Genomic DNA, 23,410 nt, shown 5'->3' on the forward strand with positions numbered 1-23,410 from the left:
CACACACACACATTCTGAATTTATTTCTAAATTACTTTTATTCCATGAACATGATAGCTGATTCCTGATGGTATTTGTGCTTGAGCTGTTGGATGCTCCTGAGGTACTATCCTTGAGCCACCAGTCCTCAGATGGGTGCAAGTCTTTTTAAACTACTTCCTATTGTGTGGTAAGGACAAGCATAGTGGTTTGTGAGTTACTTCCCAGTTTCATGAGGAAGAGCTGTTGCATATGATGGCGCAAACTTACTTCCCTTCATTTTGGAGGGGGGGAGAGATCTCTGTCATCTTTTTCTCTCTGTCTCTATCTATATAAACACACACAGACACAGTACATTATCAATGTAAATTGTCCCTATGCCTTTTAATCTTGTATTCAGTTTTGCACTCTTACAACAAAACCTTGCTTAAAAAACTTGGCTTACAAGTGCCATGAAATCAGTGATGTATGTTATCTTCATGGTGTGCAGCCATTAGTCACCATACTGTTTGTATAGGTACATCAATTGTGGATTAGCACTGATTGGCACTGATTTTTTTTTTTAATGGAAGAACTGAGACAGTTATTAGTTCCCCCTGATTGATGGATTGAGTAAGGGATTGAAGTTTTCTTTTCTATTGAATGATAGATTGAAAAACAAACCAAACAACATGAATGCATAAAAATTATACTACCTTTTAATATACTAATTTTTTTCACAAAATTCTAGGAAGAACTTTAAAAGCATTTGTACAAACTTAAAAAGCACTGGCTTTTAAATTTTTTTTAATCAGTGAAAATCTAATTTTTTGTATAATAAACTGTCAATTGATTTCATCACTGTCAAGATAAATAGATGCATTTATACTTTTCTGTGAGCTGATCTTTTTGAACAAAAGTGCTAAGTTTGACTCTTTGCCCAAAGACCTATTTGAAATATTTGAAGTTTAACAAAGAAGTAAGGGATGAGGTTCAGCATGGCCCAAATGCAAATCGGATTGGTCTGTTTAAATCAACAGTTGTAGATGCTTAATTTTTTTTTTCTTGAGAGAAAAAGAAAAAACTATTTTGTGGGGAAATACATGGTAATGTTTTAAATTTGCTTAATGAAATTGTGATCTTATTCAAATCAGAGTTTTTAATACATTTGCCTCTCATTTAGAATGAAATGCAAAATAATTCCCCTTTCATTTTGATGCTCAATGATATATACTTACTCTGTTTTAGTTACTTAGTGAAATGGATGCGTGCTTCCTTTTTTAAAAAAATATTTTTTTTAGTTGTCAGTGGACCTTTATTTTATTTATTGATACCTGGTGCTGAGAATTGAACCCAGTGCCTCACACATGCTAGGCAAGTGCTCTGCCACTGAGCCCCAGACCCAGCCTACATGCTTCATTTTTTCCAGATATATTCCATGGCGTCATTTTAGACTTCTAGTATAAAGTCTTTGAAGGAAAAGAGCTGTGATTTTCTTCTAAAAGTGAAATGGTTAATGAAATTCTTTCTCCAAGATATATATGGATCTAGGGAGACTCATTTTGGAAAATATGATATTATTAATTACCATAGTATCTCCTTTTACCTAGAAACTAGTGTATTTGAAATGAGATATTTAAAATATAGAGAACATAGTATGATGAAGTAAAAGCCTAATAAAATGTGTTTGGGCCAGCATCAAAACTCTTTGAAATAGGATATCTAAATAGTGTGCATTTTATCTCAGAGTAGGTTTAGGTTAGCTCTAGTGTCCAGATGACTATTAATGGGCTTTGTGCTCTGAAGCATATGTTAATAGAAGCGATCATTTTGGATTAATTTGATGTGAATTAATAAGAGATTTATTTGATGGGAGTTGTTTGAAGGTGATGACATTTAAATCTCAACAGGATTTAAAATGTCCCAAAATACCTTTAAGGATTCAGGAACAGTCCATTCAGAGAGAACAAATTAAATAGAAATGGATAGCAAAGAACAGGATCTGACATTGGGTTTATGAAGTTTGATGCAGTTTACAAAAAAAGCGATCTACCATTGAAGTATTGCCCTGGAATCTGAAGAAATAGAAAACATTAAACTCCTTCAGCAATTCTTGGGTTTGTGAATTGGATAAACAATGTCTCTTGCATTTTATAGTTCACTTAAGCAATCTGATTTTGATCTGTATATATGGAGTAGACAGGATTCAAGTGTTTTCCCCCCAAACCAATGAGCAGACACATATGTTCTTTAAAAACTGAACTTTCTGTGTTGTTCATATGGAAGCTATCTAGTTTGCTATAGGCCTAAGAGTTGACCTTCCCTTTTATTTTGCTATCACTTGCTTAATTCTTTAAATTCTTTGTGGGGGACTTGTGATCAAAAGACACAATTTGCTCTTTTTTTTTCCCCTTTGTTGTTAATTTTTAAAATGAAAGCTACGTGAAATGTGTAATGAACAGCTCTGTACTCCTGGGCCTGTAATGTGGGCAGGCAGGGAAGAAAACTTATTTGGTAAGGAGAATACCATCATGACTTTTTTTTTTTTTCCTTTTCATATTAAGCTTTGACTTCAAACACTTGAAAGTTTTATTATTTGAAGAAACAAAAAGAATGGGTCATCTGGCGTTATACATTATGAAAATGAGAACTGCTGCCTATAATAAAGGTCATACGCAGCAGGATTGAGACTGAGCTCAAATCACATAATCTTGTCTCCCTAATTTTTTAAGGTCTTATCTATACATTCTGAACACACACACACACACACACACACACACACACACACACACAACACACACAAAGATATTTGGAAAGATATTTAAAAGTTTCCATTTTCTTTGAGAAAGAGAGGTTTCTTATAATCATTTTTTTTTTTTGCTTTTTAGTAATGTCTCGTAAATTAATGACAAGTAATGCAATTAAAGCCATCTTGCTTGATGTATTTAGCACACAGCTGATGCTGGATATATGTTTATTGAATGGATGAATGTTGAGTAAATGGCTGAGAGAATGGCACATGGCAGTGGGAGTTAGGCCTCCCTTAGTGGTTGGTAATTTAGAATTTTATTGTTAATCAGGCCAAAGTCTTTGAAGGTAAAACTAAAGTGTGATTGACTAAAACCAGTATAGAATCAGGAGGAAGCTTAGAAAATCTGTTCTAATGCCCTCATTACATAGATAAGGACAGAGGCTCAGAGACTAGCAGGGGTTTACCCTTTATCAATCAGATCAGCAGGATCGATCACATCATCCAGAAACTGGACACATGATTTCCATACCGTTAGGTATTCATTCTTTGTTTAAGGTCAAGAAACTATTAAAAACGTATAGAATTTACACTTCTTACTTTCAAGGAGTTTTTCGTCCAATGGAAGTAAATCCTAGTTCTCACCTGCATTGAGTGGATGTGGGATCTGTTTCTTTTTAAATTTCTGTGATAGTTGATTTCTTTATTTGATTATCTATTGCAAGTTATTTGAAGTAGGGATATTTTATAAATGTATGTATGTGTAGATTCATATACGTACATACATATATTTATCTATGTTTATATATATCTATTATATACTAATATGTATACAGATATGAAATATAATAGACTCATTAGTGGGTCAGTTCATGACTTCTAGATAACAATAGAAAACTCAGATCCCTTTTGCTGAGAAGCTGCCACATTGAGGAAATGATTCAGGCTCCAGATTTTTTTTTGTACATATTTAAACACATTTTAATCAGTGAGATCGAGTAGTTAGAAATGTATTTTAAAGTCTAATGCTGATTATATCGACTGCATGAATCTAAGTGGTTCCATAACAGACAGTTGATTCTCCTATTGTTTTTTTAAATGATAGTAAAATCTATTTCTAGGAAAGCAAACTTTTTGATTTAAGTTTTAATTTAGAAGGAAAAACAGTGATCTGAGAGTAGATATTCATGATTTTTGCAGATGGAATGGCATATATCTCAGAATTAAAAATATAAGAGAGCCTTTTGGAGAAGTGAAACATATTTTAACTTGTTTGAGTGTCCTGGCAGTCATGTTAGATGGGCTGTTGAGGGAGCGTGTGTTCAGGTGCTTGTGTAGGTGAGAATGGGGTGAATGTAGATGATGCTCTCTCTTCCCCAGAGAACAGGTTTTTATCTCACATTTCTGTACAGCACTTCCATGGGCGATCTGGAGCCTTATCGTTGTTCACACCCTCTTCTTCCAGTTCACTTTCAGCTCCAGTATCTAAAATGGCTGTTTATAGTGGACCTATTCTAACTGGTATTTTGAACCTCAAATTTTTGAAGTTTGAACTTTTCTTTTTCTTTTTTTTTTTTTGTTATATTCTACAGCATGACATTCTTTTTTTTCTGATTATGTCTTTTATTATTATTTTTTATTATTGGTTGTTCAAAACATTACAAAGGTCTTGACATATCATATTTCATACATTTGATTCAAGTGGGCTATGAACTCCCATTTTTACCCCTTATACAGATTGCAGTATCACATCGGTTACACACTTGTAGTTTGAACAAGATATTTTGCTGTGGAGTAGTGACAAAGTTTAAAATAGAATCCCAAATCTGATGACTAAGGTTCATTTTTGTGGTCATATATTTTAATCACTTGAAAATTTTCCCTGTAAAAGCCATTGCTAGTATTTACAAATTAAGACCCTCCCTTCCCCATATAGGTAAGTATCATAGTCATTAGGGTTGAGGGGATTTTGAGGTCAAATAACTGCACCGACATCACAGTCTAATGTGAAAATGACTTCTTGTGCTTGTAATCTTTTCTATCATCTTCCTCCCCCTGCTGCTTTATTAAAACTCAGAGGAGGAAAGAATCCTGCTCAAGGTCTGCTCATGCTTTTATCAGATATTTTCCAAGTCATCCACGGTGCTGGCATATTAATGTATTTTAGGTGTGATACATTAAAATACGTTTACATCATTTAGGAAGGAAATTTTTTTTTTTGCTTTGTTTTGCAGATGTACAGATCAGCTCTCAAAATGTCTTCTGTGCCCTCCGAGAGTCTTCTAAGACAATTGCATTAGCTTCCTGCTAGTTGACTAATAGAATTAATAATTGTAAAAAGCACTCTAAAGCCACATGCCTTATGAAGTCAATGCTGGGTATGATTTTACAAGTATGTGATCTATTTTTTCAAGTGAAAATGTTAACTGGAAAAGTTCTTGGCACTCAGGAAAACATCGTGCAATCTGTTATTTGTCTTAGAGATAATAACTGGAGGGTGGCTACAGCCTTACGGTATCTAACTTATGACTTGCTAGGGGAGTTTCTTCCACTTAGAAGTATTGCAAATGTGCTTATATTTACATAATATGTCACTCTGAAAAATTATGATGATATAATTCCAGTAAAAATTATTTTTCTATAACTACTTCAAAGTATAGTAAAATAAATTAACCCCATTTTTTTAAAAACAGCAACTGAAAAAAAAAAAAACAACAACAAAAAAACCCAAAATCCATGCCCCTGCCCCCACAACATAAAAAAACCCAAGTGACCTTTCTGATACTTCTTTGAAGTTTTAGCAGTTTAACATTCTTTGCAATGTATATTATTAAGGGCTGCATTCAGCATAAGGAGTCAGTGAGTCACACACATTCTAAAGGTCTGTTCTTGGGTGAAAGAAGAAAATGAAATTTGGAAAGACAATAATTTAATTAAGTCATGTTTTCTCTCAGGCTCTAAAGATGCTGGGTGACTAGTTTCTAAACTTTGGCCCATTGTATCTTTTCATGATTACAGTAAATCAGTGAGATCTAAAACTATTCTTTGTTCAGAAAAACAAGTTAATTTTTTCGTTATTACCACTTTGAGATCTATTCACTCTTAGTATTTTATCTTAGTTTCCTGGCTATTTACAAATGTTGCCATTTCTCCAGTTTTCTTGACATTAATATAGGGCCACAAACCATTTTCTCTTCATTTTGATGGAAGGATAACTGTAATGAATAATAATAATAATAATAATAATAATAATAATTATTATTATTATTATTGTTTTGGCACAATTCTTCAGACATTATTCCTTCAATTTAGGGTTTTGGAATTTTAACTTTTTTTGTGTACCCTTATTCTTTTTATTTAGATGAGTCATTGCTAGATTTTAGTCATGTTAAGTAGAAAATATTAAAATGCGAATGAAATAGTAAGTATTAGCGAAGAAAAGATTATATAGTAGTAGTTACTGAAGAAATGGTGTGTAATGGTCTTCCATGTGTTGTTACAAGTTCCCAAGTTTGGTGCAGTCACTTCTTAGAGGAAAATAGAAGTCTCCTAAAACTTTATCATCAACACTTAAGACCTTGATGTGCAAACATTATAAATATAGCCAGCAAGTGTTTCCTTTAATATTCTGGCTTTTGCGTTTGTGTATGTGTTTGTAAGCACACTAGGAATGGAACCCAGGGCCTCATGCATGCCAGGCTAATGCTCTAACACTGAGCTACAACCCAGCCCAGTGTTTCCTTTCATAATGAAGATTCCCTGGCTTTCTTAATTTTAGGCCTACTGGGTGACACCAAAAGGAGGAACACATCCTCTTTCTTCCCAGAGTAAGATGGTAGATTGGCATTGCCTCATGATGTCAGTTTCTCTTAAAGCTTCAGTCTTTATCCTATAATTTTCTTTTTGTTCCAAGAGGGAGAGTCCATGGATATTTGGTAAATGAAATTATTCATATATAAGAAGTATACTTTTTGAAGTATAGTTGTTTATTGATATTATTCACTAAAGTGGATTTTTACTTCATAAATGATTCCTTATATAGCTAGTGCATTATCCTTATTCAGTGATTCACTTTATAAAAATTTAGTTTGACCAGCTTTTCAGAAGCACAGGTACACTCATCTATCCCAAGCCAGTGTGGTTACTTAGCACTCGTGAGAAACTATAGGTGAAAACGACTACACCATGTTATTAACTTGGATTTTCCCAGCACATTTTGGATAACAGTGGTGGAACTAACTCTGATAAATTGGTCCTCACAGCAGAGTTGGCTACTAGAAAAGGCTTGTTTTTTTAGAAAGTCACAGGTGGAATTTCCCAAAAGACATTTGGGGTGATGATGTAGATAGCACTTGATAGATTTTCAGCTGAGTACTTGAGGAACAGAGGCCTCGGAACTCCATCCACGACTTGCTTTTGTTAGTGTATTCTTTACTTGACATGACACAATTTCTTATTTCTCTTTGATTTCTGAGTCATTAGACCCTCATAGAGGAATTTGTCATAGCATCCTAATCTTTAACTTACTCTCTAATACCACTAACTTGAAAGGCACAGTTGAGTGAACCTATAAAGGGAAACCCTAGCAAATTGCTAAGATTTTGCCATTTTCAGTTACAAAACAGCAGTGTCATATGGTTCAGCCTATTGTTTTGCTTTGGTCACTTTGCAGTGTGCTGTTCATAATTGGTAGACCTGGTACCATTCCCCCAGGTGTGCATAGCAACCCAGGGCTTCCTTCGCTTCCTCATCATGCTAGAGACAGTACTAGTGAAACCTGACCTGACCACTGTGATGCATGCTGGGTCCTCATTCTAACTTTCAGGAGAGCCCCAAATGTGTCTTAAGCATTTCTTTTCCCTTCTTTTTTGCAAGTAATGGGGGCAGCTTTCCTCTGTTTATAACTTGGCCGTTTCTGTCTTTGAGGATATTTTGGTTGAAACTGTATTTATGTCCTGGTTACACAGTGTAACAATATTAAATTCCAATTTATGATGTTTATATATACATATATATTTAACATATAAACATGCAATATGTATTCTATAAACATAAACATAAATGTTATATGTAATATATATGTATAAATATGTAAGTGTGTGTATATATCCTCGAGTATAACTGAAGAGAAAACTTGGGAAAAATATGTGGAAGAAAAGAATAATAGGAAGGATAGTGCCAATAATAATAGTGAGTCCTTTAATATTTATAAAACTCTTTAAAATAATAAATAAGGCCAGTCTTTGTGACGAAAATAATTCGAAATGTAAATTGTTTGCTTTAGTCTCAAGTGTTTGCTATTTTTATGACTGATTTTTCTCCTAGAGTAAGTATTTTATTATGTACCTTAGAAAACCTTGAATAGAATAAGAAAAATATTCTAGATTTGATTTCATGTCTGAAACTTTCAGATAACTTAGTATCTGCTTCTTCCCTCTATTTTCACAGATATGGTCCGGAAAAAGAACCCCCCTCTGAGAAACGTTGCTAGTGAAGGCGAGGGCCAGACCCTGGAGCCGATAGGTACAGAAAACAAGGTATCTGGAAAGAACAAAGAATTTTCTGCAGATCAGATGTCCGAAAATACGGATCAGAGTGATGCTGCAGAACTAAATAATAAGGAGGAACATAGCTTGCATGTCCAAGATCCGTCTTCTAGCAGTAAGAAGGACTTAAAAAGCTCAGTCCTGAATGAGAAGGCTGGCTTCAATTATGAAAGCCCCAGTAAGGGAGGAAACCTTTCCTCCTTTCCACATGATGAGGTGACAGACAGAAATATGTTGGCTTTCTCATCTCCAGCTGCTGGGGGAGTCTGTGAGCCCTTGAAGTCTCCTCAAAGAGCAGAGGCAGATGACCCTCAAGATATGGCCTGCACCCCATCAGGGGACTCGTTGGAGACAAAGGAAGATCATAAGATGTCACCAAAGGCTACCGAGGAAACAGGGCAAGGGCAGAGTGGTCAAGCCAATTGTCAAGGCTTAAGCCCAGTTTCAGTGGCCTCAAAAAACCCACAAGTGCCTTCAGATGGGGGTGTAAGACCGAATAAATCCAAAACTGACTTACTGGTGAATGACAACCCAGACCTGGCACCTCTGTCTCCAGAGCTTCAGGACTTTAAATGCAATATCTGTGGGTATGGTTACTATGGCAACGACCCCACAGATCTGATTAAGCACTTCCGAAAGTATCACTTAGGACTGCATAACCGCACCAGGCAGGATGCTGAGCTGGACAGCAAAATCTTGGCCCTTCATAACATGGTGCAGTTCAGCCATTCCAAAGACTTCCAGAAGGTCAACCGTTCCGTACTTTCTGGTGTGCTGCAGGACATCAATTCTTCAAGGCCTGTTTTACTAAATGGGACCTATGATGTACAGGTTTGTGCTTTATGTTGTGACCTTCTTATATAGGAAGTTATTAATAATGAAATGTGAATTCTCCTATGCATGTTAAAAGCAAGGTCCCAATACTAGGCTATCTCTCTAGATCCAGCTGAAGAGGTGCATGCCCTTCATAGCTACATCATCCCAGAGTGTGTCAGAGTTGTTGTTATCCTCTCTCTCTTCATGGAAACATTCCCAACATTTCTATTAGGTCCGGAAAAGTCTTTGCATGGAATTAGCTAAGCTTCATATTTCTGAATATACTTCATGGTAATTGGATGTTTTCACAGTCTTACCTAAATGGCACTAATCTTTATGGTTGTACTTACTAATAATTCATGCCTTATCCTACTTTCAGATTATAAGGCCTCTGGGATAGTCTTTCCCAGAGAAGATCTTTCTTGTGTTTTGGATTAGGACTTGATTTTTCAGTTAGCCTGACTAGGTTTGGGTCCTATTGATGGTCATGGGGTACACTCCTGGAAATGAAAATTTGAAAATACCATTTTAAATTGATTAAAAAAAATCCATGTGATTGTAAGTAGTAGGGATACCAGTATAACCTTTATGTAGGCCAATAAAGCATTCCATTCTGTATTTAAGGAAAATGGTAATAACTTATGAAAGCATTTAGTAATGATTTAAATTTATACTTTTATTAAAACCAGAATACCTTTTTGATCTCCTTTTCTGTCTTTAGTTTATGGCATATGTGAATTCAAAAAAAATTGTTAGCATTTTCAATAGAATAAAATGTGGAACTAAATCTCAGAAAATGTGTTCATTTAACTTTTGCAGTTTTAGCATAGTTGAAACTCATGCTCCGCTAGAGAAAATGGTAGTGAGTTTTGTTTGTAGAGTTTTGTTGATTTTTATTATATTATTAGGCCAGAGGATTTCAAAACATTAGGTTTCATATTAAACTTTTTTTTTTTTTTAGGAGTGGTTGATAGAAATACCAGAGAACTAATGAGATCACATCACACTTACTTGACCTACTAAATCTCTTGAAATATCAGTCATTTTTATCAAGTTCATAGCCATAGCAGATCTCCCTTAGACCTCTCTATTGATCTAATGCCAATTAAGAAAGACAGGCAAAGGATTACAAATAACAGGTAGTGAAAATATTTTGCAGTACTTGTAGAGAAAAATCAGAAGAGAAATTTCTGAGTCCATTAAATGTCAGAATGGCAATCTTAATGCTTTAAGGGACATATGAAGAAGAACTCTTAAAAAGTCAGTTTCATCTTTGGTAGAGCTCTCTAAAAATTCCATCTTACTTTGTGAATTTCCACAAATAGAATTATTTCTGTGGAGCAGCAAATTAAGCCAACATAGTTATTATGCATGAAAGCTACATGCTTTGAACTGCTGTCTTATTAAAGATCATTTCACTGTCTTATGTCAGATACACTCTGCTGTCAAACTATGATTGGAAAGCAAATACGTGTTTTAGATAAAAGGGTTGGGAGTGAATAATGTCAGTATGTGAAACGGTGTTTTATAATTAGCAAGTAATATGATGTTAATACCTGGATTTCCGGCAGGAGTTTCAGTTTGTTCACTCTGGGGATAACTTCTGAGGGAAGCTGATCTCGGCTGTCAGGAAGGCTCTAAAACGAAGATTACTAAGGCCTATAGTTTGGAAGAATTCAGAGTTTTAAACACACTTCCATTTCCCCCAAACAGTTATTTGTTAGGTTCTTAGTTATTTATAGTAAAGTTTATGTTTGGGTAGAACACTTTTTCCTGGGCAGTGATTTTAGAAATAAAACAGATGTGTGAGCTATCTGAGTTTGAGCTAATAGAACTAGAAATAAAACAGCTGATCCCAGACTGGGCTGTGTACTAAATCCTTGCAGCACACAGTAAAGAAGACAAAAAGTAGTAGGAAAGAACATGCCAGAAGATAATCTTGTTAAGATCAATTTTCTTTTTCCAAACTAATGTTGCTAGAAATAGAAAAAGAGCAATCTGTGGGGTAAAAGTGGGTGATTATTGCAAAGAAATGATTGGGTTTCAAAAGAAGTCCAAAGAAAGTTAACTTCAGTTTATGAAAAGAACACTAAATATACTGGTCAGTGAAGTGCTGCTGAATTTGAACACTTTGCACCTACACCAGAATTGATGCAGAAACGTGTCTGAAGATAAGTAACTTATTAGTGAGTTTCTGTTGCCATGAATATTGAAAGCTTCTCTATGTGCATAAAACTCAATAATAAAAGTACATCTGAAATTCCCCCCTTTTACCCCCCTTTCACGTGTTTGTGCTGCCAAAATATTTTTTCATAGGTTCTTTCTTTGGAACTTGGGAGATAAAATGATGACTATAAAATTTCTTTAATGCAGTGTTTTGATCAGACATATATATAGTAAGCATATATATAGTAAGTGGATGACCTGTATGTATGTTGACCAAAAAAAAAAGATGTTTGTAAATATTACAGATGAATAATCATTTCATTTCAGGTATTATTTATATAGATCTATAATTTAAGCTAATTGAAGAAATACATGAACAATTCATTAATCTTTTTCAGTTGAACTCGCTTTTTAAAAATATCATTGGAACAGTTGGTAGTTAATGATAGATTTATGGCATTTTAGGCCAAGGGGGCAAAAAAAGAACAGAAGCCAGAAGTAAAGGGCTTAAAGAACTCTGTGTCTTTGATCTATATTTTGGTTTGACATGGATAGTTTTAAATAATTTGAACCGACTTGAATGTCAATATGAGATATGTAATTGGGAAAAAAGAAGTAATTTAAATTAATCCTAGTATTTTAAAATTATAAATTCATAATTATAATGTTTGGAGAATAATTGAAATTTAGATAATATCTAATTGTCACTGATAAAATCCACCTCTGTGTAAATTGTATCACGAATAACAGGTCAAATACAATTTTGTAAAAACAGTGTCAACAATATTTCTTTGTACTGCATAGTAGAGGAGGATCCCACAGGATAAAGGAGGTCACCTGGAATAGCCATTGTAAAACCAGGACTCTTTGCTTGGTCTTTGGAATTCAATGTCTCCCCCATGCACCTTGAGATAGCATGCCCAGCCCTGACATCAAAAAAGGTGTTATTTCTTTACCAACAAAAGCAAGAAAGGATGCAGTAGCTAGCTGAGAGGTAATTGATTTGACCAGGATGATTGTTTCCCTATTTTTTTCACGATCCCTCTGTGTTTATCAATTATTGTGCTTACATTTTAAAAATAATGAATATGGCACGATTGGTACACCCTTCATGTAATTTTTACTATCTGTATTCAGCCTTTGAGGCTCACATGTAGATGAATAATAGGACAAGAGATTGAGTTCTTAAAAAAGTAATTACAGCCTCTTTCTTTTTAATCTGCTTTATTATGCTTATATTTAAACCATCCCTGAATGGAGGCCTGCATTAACAACACGGACATGCTGTTTCATTAGGGCTTAATGTGCTGTGCATTAGGGTGTTTGCATCATCTTTACAGGGGAGCTTTTAGCCCTCAGATCAGGTTATAAAAGTAGGAGGCCTGTCAAGTTGTGCTTCCCACGGGAAAGTGTTTACACTATCCCAAGTTGGTAAATGCTCATGGTGTATATGTTGCCTTTCTGTGTTTGTATACCTTTTCTAGCATTCTGAATTATTCAGGAGTCTAAGAAGGTAGTCACTGGACTGTAGCCATTAAATTCATTTTGACCCTTCACAAAATTTTAAGGTTAATAGTAAATTGCCTTATTAACTTTACAGGGGCTACCTTGTATTTGAACTAGGAAAACTACATTTCTGTGTTATAATTTTTGTTTTTTAAATCAGAGTTGCATAGCATAGCATGTCATGTTAAGAACAGGAAGAATAGATTTTTAGAGATAGGCCCTTCTCCTTGTATTTTTAATATATTTAACTGTACGAGTTTTACAGATCCTTAACATACAACACTACATTCATTTGAACAGGAGATTACAGTTAGGTTTGAAAAAAGAAAAAAAAAATCAGGGAACATTAATCTCATTGTGGTTTATTTTGACTTGTCCTGAATTTTCCTTCCAAATATTTATTTTTTGCTTTGGAGTTTCCTTTGATCTGGAGTAGGAGGGAAGTTGTAGATCTTAGCAGGTTCTGTTTCTTTGTTTTTTTGAGTCGAGGACAATTGCACTTTAGAAAACTGGTGAATGAGACTTTAATCAATTCAGACTGTCTATAGAGTGCAGAATGTTTGGCATAGAACCCATGCTTATTTTCAGGACTGTGTCTCTTTAACAAGTAATAAAGTGTGCAAAATAAAACATATGCTCACCCCAAGGCCATAAAGCAAAGCAAAGTTATGGCATTTACCAGGTTATTTTCATCAGTGGCGATGGCTGAGCTGGATAATATAGCCACCCGGGGAGGAGTAGTGGACCATCTTAACTAATCCCTTTACCTGCTCCACAGTTAAATCTCCCATTTAGCTTTATAATGAGAGTTGGTATGATAGATAGGAAGGTCTCTTAGATTTTTACTTTATTTGTCATCAGTTAAAGAACATGGATTGTTTTCTAGAATTTCAGTGTTTTTCTCTTGGCAGAATGTTTAGAAGGAAAAAAAATCATGGCTATCAGTACAGCCAATCAAATTTAGCATTATTCAACTCTTAATAAAAGTTTTATCTCTCAAATGGCCTGTTCTGCTAACCATATCAAGTCAGCAGATTATTTAGTGCCTTTTATTTCTCGGGTCATTGTAATTACAGCATACTTGCAGCTGTTGGAAACACAGATACACAACTGGTGCGCCAACCCCAGGAAAGTTTGGAGAGAGAGCAAAAGGCAAAGAGTAGTTCCCTTTCATTTTCTGATTTCCTTTGTGGAGTTTAGTTCTGAGAATCATTAGACCATATAATTCTTCATCACTTGATTCCAGAGTTCCAAGCAAATGCAGTGTATTTTCAGAATATTCGACAAATGTTTAATTGAAAATCAAATGTAAAATTTATTTTTCACTTAGATACTTTTGATCCATATTTGGTTTATTTTTCACTTTACCTAATTAGAAATCGCGTATCTTCTATATATTTTCCAGTTTGGAGTTACATCAGATAATAGCTAACATTTATTAAGAGCCTTATATGCATATGTGGCTCTGAGATCTTTATGTGCCTTCATTAATTCATCTTCATAAAAACCTTGACGTTGACACTATCTGTTTGTTTTTTAAAAAGAAGAAACACAAAGGCATGGAGGGATTGAAGTAACATGCCCAAGATCATGGAGTTGCACAAGCAGAGAAGATGAGGTGTAGACCAGGGTGGATAGGCTATAAACCAGGGAGCGTGAGTCCAGGAGCCTGTCTTAAGGACCCCTGTGATATACAGCCTTCCTGATTTGAGTCGAGGTTGCTGCAGGTAGAAAGCTGTTTGAAGCATATGCTGATTTACATGGAATGTGTGGGCATTTGTGATTTCTTTGAGGTCATCTGTTATCTAATCTGGATAGCATAATACTACCTTATTGGAATTTACCAGGCTTATAATTAAAATCACCAGAAAGAAAATTAAATGCGTTGATTGGTCTTTTAAAAATTGCTGAGATTAATTTTCACTGGTACTTTTACTACAAAAACTAGTCTCTGATAGAGTAAGGGGAAAATTTTAATTTATTCAATTGAAAATGCATTGTTTTGCCCCCCAGTTAAGGGGCTTTTTATGCCTATGTGTAGTTTATTTCATATTCCCCTTATTTAGAGGACTTTGTTTTAGGTATTTTTGATCTATTAGATGATCTGAGAGTTGTTTTCTGCTCTTCTAGTTACTAGGCTCACTTTAGGTTTTTTTTTTTTTTTCTATGAAGATTAAGTGCCAAGAAGATGCACCCAGCTCCCATTTATGTTCTCCAAGGCTGTGTAATTAAGGTTTTATCCTCTGCCTATGTTAAGAGCAGGGATGGGTGTGGAGGCAGAGAGCAAACCAGGATGCCTTTAGAGTATCTAATTTCAGTGTGCTGCACACCCCCACTGTGCTTGGAGCTGTGTGATTTCACTGGGTTCTGAAAGTGAGATCAATGTGGGGATCAGTGAGGAGCTTGAGAATTTCAAATAGTCCACCTGTCTACCTTTCTCCTTTCATATTTAGATGACCTGTTGATGTTAGATTAAAGAACACCTGAATTCTTTCATGTGTCCAGTGACATATTTGGGAATCCTATAATAAATGATGGTTTGTTCTAAGACCTGTTTTTCCAGCTGATGGGTAGCTTTGCCTTGATATTCCGCTGCCACCTCAATGTCAACATAGGTAAAAGTGAAGTTGCCCAAGACAACTTATATATATGTGTGTGTGTACGTATTAGTTGTAGATGGACACTGCCTCTATTTTATTTATTTCTTTTTGTATGGTGCTGAGGATCGAACCCAGTGCCTCACACAGGCTAGATGAGCACTCTTCCACTGAGCTACAGTCAACGCCCCCCCACCACCTACCCAAACTTCTTTTGCCTCCTTTCTTCTATACTTCCACTTTAAATTCGGGCAGGCAGGAAGTCTTAGAGTTGCCCTGGATATCTTTCTGATGCTGTCCTTTGTTCTCTTACTGTCATTCCTCATGTTTATCAAGTCCTGATTTCTGTGGTTTTCTTTTTTCTTTCTATTCTCTTTTCTTCTTCCTTTTCTCTCCTTCCTTTCCTTTGTCCCTCTTTTCATTCCTACTATCTTCTTCTTTATCCTTTTTTCTTTTTTAACTTTTTAAAAATCCTATCTATGGATCAATCTTCTTGCATTTTATAGGAAGTATAGGTTTATTTTAGAAAAAAAAAGACTACCTATCATCTAATTATAATTGTATAATTAATTATAGTCCCTTCAGTAATACATTACTCTTCCAAATTCTTTATTCTGCAAGGGATAATAGTCAGGCCAGCCACATCTGTGTTACTACTTAGTGAGTACCATCACATAGCAAGATTTAATATTCAATGTTTCAGTAGTCAGCATTTCCTAAGAACAACTTGAATTATTTCTCTTTCATTTCTGCTTTTATTCATATTATTTCCTTTACCTGAGATGTCTTTCCATGATTGGTGTCAACTCATGTGTTCATGGGTCAGGTATTCCCTGCGTCAGTTGGGTTAGGTGCTTTTTTTTTCTGTTTTCATGAACCCACTCTGTCTCTAATCCAGACACTGCCATTATCATCTGTTAATCTGGGCGCTTTTTGTGCTGTGTCATTTCGTTTTGAATTACTAGTGCTTGTAGGTAGTAAGGGTGTAGCGCAGAACCTTTCCTATGGAAGTGTGTTCCACATCATCAGGATCAGACTGTCTTCCTGTCGAGATCCTCTTTAGAACACAGTTCTAAAGTTCTTTAGAATGCAGTTCTTCTGGATCTTCGCTTGGGCCTCTGATAGCCAGTTGGAGGCAGGAGAGTTGGGCATATACCATGCACCCAGCCTAATCCACCTCGTGCTGCATTCTTTTCAGAATCTTTTCTCATAAATTGGCTTCCAGATTATTGAGACTGACTTTAGGATACATTGATATCTGATATCTGATAATAGGTAATGATAGAGTAACTAGAGGTATACTGAGGAAAATGAGAAAACCATTTTAGGATAAACTGTTTTTTGCTGTAATCCATGGGAGCCAATTATAAAAATGTGCATAACGAAAAATATGCAGCACTTTTCTTTTAAATGTGCTCCATGTATCACTTTAAATGACCTCTGATTGGTTGTCTTTTATAAATTTAAATGAGAAAGGTGTGTACTGGATCTATTATAGTGACGCTGCCAGGAATAGGCTGCCAGAATAAGCCATGAATGGCATAAGAATGAGATGATTGCTATATAATTAGATTTGTTATTGAAATTTTTAAACATTTATTCTCCATCAAAAGTATATCACCAAAGCACACTCTAGTCTGGAATGAATTTTTGAAGTACTATACCTGAAAAAACATTCCTATGTGTATTAGTAGATTAATTCTGATTATAGTTATTTTCAGCCAGGATCATGTTACAGATTTCTTCAAGTTATTTGAGAGTTCAGTATTTGGAGTTTTTCTTTAACAACTTAGCTTTTTATTATTTATTTTTAGTACTTTGGGGATTTAATATAGGGCCATTTTGATACTGAACTATATCCCCAGCCATTTTTTATTTTTTTATTTTGAGACAGGTTTTTGCCAAGTTACTAGAGCCTAACTAAGTTGCTGAGGTTGGCCTTGAACTTGCAATCCTCCTGCTTTAGACTCCTGAGTTGCTGGGATTACACAGGTTTTTATTTTGAAGGTTTTACTTTTTTGACTATCAGCCCATAACCTCAAGTCCTCTTAAATTAGTACCTCATAATTGTCTTTGTTGCTATCAATTATAGTACTTGAAAATGAACCACATCTGAGGAAAGGTTTGTGTTTAGTTCAAACAAATAGTCTTTTCCCGCATTGAAAATAAGTACATGTGCTAAAGTGTCATGTTAAGAGTTCTGAAGCTTTGAAAATATTTCCCCTTGACATATTCTTTTAGATATTATTGTTACTGGTTTTTGCTACATATTATAAGGAGTATAGAATTAAATTGAGTTAAAGACCTTGAAAAAAAGCCAATCTTTTAATATTTTTCTCTTCTTTAGTGAAATAGTTCTATTTAAAGATGTATGTAAATAAATTATAGATGAAAACCATGGAAAATACTACATGGAAGGAAAAAAATTAAAACTTGGGTTAAAATAGAATAAAATGTGGTCATAGTCCTCAGTCAGTGAGAAACAATTTAAAATCTGTTCTTTTTCATGCTTATTAGTTATATTGAATGTTTCTATATAACATTGATTTACATTCAGGTGGCTCTATATTCATTTGCTTTTGGGTGAAAGATGTAGTTTGTATTTTCTGGAATGGGTCCATAGACATCAATCAGGTCAAGTCAGTGATAATGGTGCCATGAATTACTATTCTTGGTGAGAGATTTCCACCTGTGCTTACATCTCCCTTAAGTAATTCATCTATTCATTTAACCAATATATACTGAGCCCTTACTTCCTTCCAAATATTAATAACATTCTTCCTGCAGTCTCAGAAGGAATATAAACAGAGCATTAGCTTACTAACAGTAGAATTTAATATTTTCATTTATCTGAGAATAGTAGTCATACCAAGTGTGTGAGTTTATCACTGAATGACTTTGCCACTTCCCCTCTAGTTAGTCTGTTCATCCCGTTGAAGGAGAAATGTACTTGTGGTCAGAGCACATGAGGCTTAAAGATTGCAAAATCAAAGAAATATTGATGATATGTGGTGATTTCTTGGGAATCTTAGTTGTACAAACAGACGTTTAAAGCATTTTATAGGGAAGCACAGTAACTCTGAAGCAATATAGTAGCTATAACAAGAAAACTTTAATCTCAGATTTTGCACACTTTCTTTTTCTCTGCCTGTGTTAAAGAAAAAAATGAGTTACCCCTTTGGATTCAAGTGTAACTGTCTGAACAGAGTACCTGGTGATAGTATCCCATATTAGTATTTTGATTTTTTGAAAATCAGGTTCTCCTCACCTCCAGTGAATTGAGAAATGCATATAGAAATTTTGAAATATGATGCATTTATTTCAGTACAAGTTTTAGTTACTTTGGGCACTTAAGTGCTAGGTTAGAATGTTCTAGACTGTATCCTCTAGTGTCTGGCTTTGACATCTCTTACACTCTTGACTGTCAAGTTGCTGCCTGAGAGGATGCCTCATTCTTAGCTTTCTGGTTAAATAATGCTCTGTTATCAACAAATGGAAATCTGTGGGCTTGTGCTGTAGATATAGACATGGTCTGAAGTGAACCATTATCATCCTTTGATTGAAGGCAGTGAGAGACCTTCATAAACTCTTATCTTAATGTATAACCAGTGTCAGGCTGTTTATGAGTTAATGCACATTTCCTAGAACTGTAATACTGAACATAAATTTAGAGGTTGCCCTAATTGAGGAAGCTGTTGGCCAGAGAGATTAAGTAACTAGATCAAGATCATGCCTCTCTTTAAGCAGTGAATGGTGACTTCAGTCTTAGTTCCATACAGTAGAGGTACAAAGGTGTCTCTCAGTGCATTAAAGAATATTATTTGCATTTTAAGTAGTGCCTTTATTTGATTTTGAGATGCTTGAGACTTTTCTCGGGGAGCAATTTGGATATGAGCAGCGATCACACATGTCATTTTTGAGCAGCTGTTGAAGAAGGCAGACCATGATTATGCCACTCGATTTATATATTACATCTGGTTGCTGGAAAAAAAAAATTAAAATCCACAGATATTTGGAAAGGAAAATATCTCACTTTTTGGAGTATTTCAGTCAAAAGTTTTATTTTAAACCATGCATCCTGGCTTCTCAGGGATGGCACTCAATCAGGCTGCCTGTTGAGGGTACACACTGTGAAGGGAGGAACTGTGAGTGCCCTTTGAAGGCCTGCATAGCCCCAGTACTGTGCAATTTCAACTTTGGGAAAGAAAGCAGAGTAGTAGTGACTTTTATGGGGGAATTATCTTATTTTGGCATTGGAACATCCCCATGATCCACTCATAGGAGTTTCTGGGAGCCATTTTCTATGAGGCAAAGCATTAATCAAGTAAGGTCCAGGAAGATTTTCTTCTTTTCATTTGTCTTTGGTTGAGAACAATTTGAAGCTCTTTACATGGATCCTCCTTCACCATGATTTCCTGCCTACTCTCTTCCTTTTATGTTTAGTTTCATTGTGCATGCATGAGCTTCCATTATGAGCCATTTTGTGTGGTCATTTTAGAATCCTATTTTACCAAACAGATAGACCTCATCTTTGCCTGCAGCCTCATTGCTGTAGAAACTGAACAGAAGATTTCCTTGGAGAACATCTGTGTTGAGTAATCTCTGAGCAACTGCCTCTGGTTTTGACAGCAAGCCTTAGCTTTGTGTAAAGAAACCCCCTGTGATTTGGATGCTTCTGCAGGACTGTGATTTGAAGGAGGGAGTAGTGAAACATACTCAGTAGAAAATGTTTTTCTAAGTTTTCCTAGGTATATATTATTAAATCTTTTGAATTCGTTATGGTGCTTTTATTATTTACTTTCGTCTGCTACTTTGGCCTAAAATATTAAGCAAAATGAACCCCTCAGAGGGAAGCTTGAGAAATGGAGAGGGAATTTCTTTGGCTCTGATTATTTAAGTGATTTCATAGAAACTAGGAGCACTATTTTATTTTTTTTAATGTAGATTACTTTGCGGTCCCCACCCCCACCTGCCTGTAGAGAACTCATGAATTAATGATATGTGTAAAGTAACATCCATCTTTTCTATACTTTAGGTCACTTCAGGTGGAACATTCATTGGCATCGGACGGAAAACACCAGATTGCCAAGGAAACACCAAGTATTTCCGCTGTAAATTCTGCAATTTCACTTATATGGGCAACTCATCCACTGAACTAGAACAGCATTTTCTTCAGACGCACCCGAACAAAATAAAAGCTTCTCTCCCCTCCTCTGAGGGTGCAAAACCTTCTGAGAAAAACTCTAACAAATCCATCCCTACACTTCGATCCAGTGATTCTGGAGACTTGGGAAAGTGGCAGGACAAGATAACAGTCAAAGCGGGAGATGACACTCCTGTTGGCTACTCAGTGCCCATCAAGCCCCTTGATTCCTCGAGACAAAATGGTACAGAGGCCACCAGTTACTACTGGTGTAAATTTTGTAGTTTCAGCTGTGAGTCATCTAGTTCCATTAAACTGCTAGAACATTATGGCAAGCAGCATGCAGCAGTGCAGTCAGGCGGCCTTAATCCAGAATTGAATGATAAGCTTTCCAGGGGCTCTGTCATTAATCAGAATGATCTAGCCAAAAGTGCAGAAGGAGAGCCAATGACCAAGGCAGACAAGGGCTCAAGTGGAGCTAAAAAGAAGGACTTCTCCAGCAAGGGAGCAGAGGATAATATGGTAACAAGCTATAATTGTCAGTTCTGCGACTTTAGATATTCCAAAAGCCATGGCCCCGATGTCATTGTAGTGGGGCCGCTTTTGCGCCATTACCAACAGCTCCATAACATTCACAAGTGTACCATTAAACACTGTCCATTCTGTCCCCGAGGCCTTTGCAGCCCAGAAAAGCACCTTGGAGAAATTACTTATCCGTTTGCTTGTAGAAAAAGTAATTGTTCCCACTGTGCACTCTTGCTGTTGCACCTGTCTCCTGGGGCGGCTGGAAGCTCGAGGGTCAAACACCAGTGCCACCAGTGTCCCTTCTCTACCCCTGATGTAGATGTGCTCCTCTTTCACTATGAGACTGTGCATGAGTCCCAAGCCTCCGATGTCAAACAGGAAGCAAATCATCTGCAAGGATCAGATGGGCAGCAGGCTATCAAGGAAAGCAAAGAACACTCATGTACCAAATGTGATTTTATTACCCAGGTGGAAGAAGAGATTTCCCGACACTACAGGTAATCCATACAGGGGGGCAAAGTACCAGGAAAATAACAACAAGAGTCCAGGGAGTGAGTCTGATGGCTTGGAAGTTGCAGGACATGATCGCTTTAGAGATCATTTATAGAATCTCACAAAATACATTTATAGATGTCGTGCCCTTTGATTTTAATTTGGTTACTTGTACTCCTGTTTCATATCTGTTTTATACCATTTACTGAGTATATTTTAAAATTCTCAGTGATGCTTACAATACAATGCTGCTAATTTTACTTTTTCTTTAAATCTTGAATATTTATTTTTTAGATGTAGTTGGACACAATACCTTTATTTTGTTTACTTATTTTTATGTGGTGCTGAGAATTGAACCCAGGACCTTGCATGTGCTAGGTGAGCGTGCTACTGTTGAGCCACAACCCCAGCCCCTAAATTTATTTATTGACCATACTCTCTTTATTTGTCCTTTCTAATATGACTTCTTATCCTATAATTGTTGATGGAACAGCTCCCAAATGAAAGGTTCTATTAGAATATATTTTATTCTTTATTCCAACTGGGAAACAATCAATTTGAGAACGTGCGGTTCATTTTATCCTTAAAATGAGATTGGACATTCTTCTCACTTTGAAAAAAATGGACAATAATCTTGATTGTCAAGGTGAGTGTTTTGTAGCATGTGTGATTTTGGACGTGCACTTGCTCCTCTGAGCAGGTAAAACTCAATTTATTTCAAGTTCATAGGTAGAGGAGGGTACATTTGTGTTGTATTTTACTTTGACTTTATTCTCTTTATAAGCATCAATTTTCCTGGTTAACTTTTCATATCTTCTAGAGATGTGCTCAGGTTACATGTATTTTTTTCATTTATGTATCCATGCCTTAATTAATTTTTAGAATATGCATGTGCCTGTCAGACATTGGTTGGCTGTACAGGAGTCAACTGCACAGTGGCCTCATGGACCTTACAGTTCAGCAGGGAAGACAGCACTTTGCAGATCATTTTGAGTGATGAGTATCATAAAAGATGAACTACAAGCCCTATGTTTGAAATGACCATAATAACAGTGTAGCTCAATGTGGATAGAAAGTGCTTTCCTGAGAAAGGTGCATTAAAACTAAGTCTTGGTTATAAGTAGGCACTAGTTTGGCAAAGCTCTGGAGATACCTGGTGTTCAGATTTTACTTAGTATGTTATTAAGCATCTTGGCACCAAAGTAATGAATTTTATTTACCATTTTTAAGTGCTTTTTCCATATGTAGATCCAATATCCTAACTTAAAAATCTAGCATTTCAATTTTTACATTCCAAAATTTTAATCAGGCCTTTCCATTCTTTTTCGGAGTTGTGCATGAGTGCCAGTGAGGGTGTCTTTTCAGTCACCAGTAATGAAGCAGTTCATGTCCAACAATAGACTAATAATGTTAGATGTTAATTTGAAGGGCATCCTAATGTTCACAGTGAATCAAAATGTTCAGAAAACACTTACTTGAGATTTACACTGTTTAATTTATAAGGTCAGCCCTAGGAAAGACACAGTCCTGCAATCAAATATGTGTTCACACTTGCAATGAGTGTTTCTGGCTCCTCTGATGTTAGCTGCATGCTAATTTATTTCTGGGGCTAGCAGACATCAGCTTCTTTCTGAGCTTTGCTGGCGTGGATGTGTGAGAATGGGTGAGTATGTGCATATTTTGCAGGTATATTTGTTAAGTGATGTAAAAATCAGATAATCCCTTCTTTCTTTGAAAAGGGAGGCATTTTTGAAGAGATCTCATGATTTTTAAAAAATATTAGTCCCTCTCCCCCCATACTAATATAGCTAGTTATCATATGATTTGAACCAGTGTCTTTTCTCTAGGAAGGTAAAACCATTGTCAGAGAAAACTTAGTTTCCATATGCTTTAGATAAAGAAAATAATCTCC

At 35.7% G+C, this 23,410-nt stretch overlaps 1 protein-coding gene across 2 annotated transcripts in view; it reads left to right on the forward strand.

Annotated features, from left to right (window-relative positions):
- Trps1 (transcriptional repressor GATA binding 1) overlaps window positions 1–23,410 on the forward strand; it is a 240,671-nt gene that overhangs the window by 37,911 nt on the left and 179,350 nt on the right. For both annotated transcript variants that reach the window (XM_026393883.2, XM_026393882.2), the window contains exons 2-3: window positions 8,156–9,084; window positions 20,374–21,503. In XM_026393883.2, the coding sequence (XP_026249668.1) occupies window positions 8,158–9,084; window positions 20,374–21,503 (2,057 nt within the window). In that variant the 5' untranslated portion in view covers window positions 8,156–8,157. The remainder of the gene's footprint in view (window positions 1–8,155; window positions 9,085–20,373; window positions 21,504–23,410) is intronic.

Source organism: Urocitellus parryii, chromosome 7 (genome assembly GCF_045843805.1).
Source record: "Urocitellus parryii isolate mUroPar1 chromosome 7, mUroPar1.hap1, whole genome shotgun sequence".
NCBI classification, from domain to species: Eukaryota; Metazoa; Chordata; class Mammalia; order Rodentia; family Sciuridae; genus Urocitellus; species Urocitellus parryii.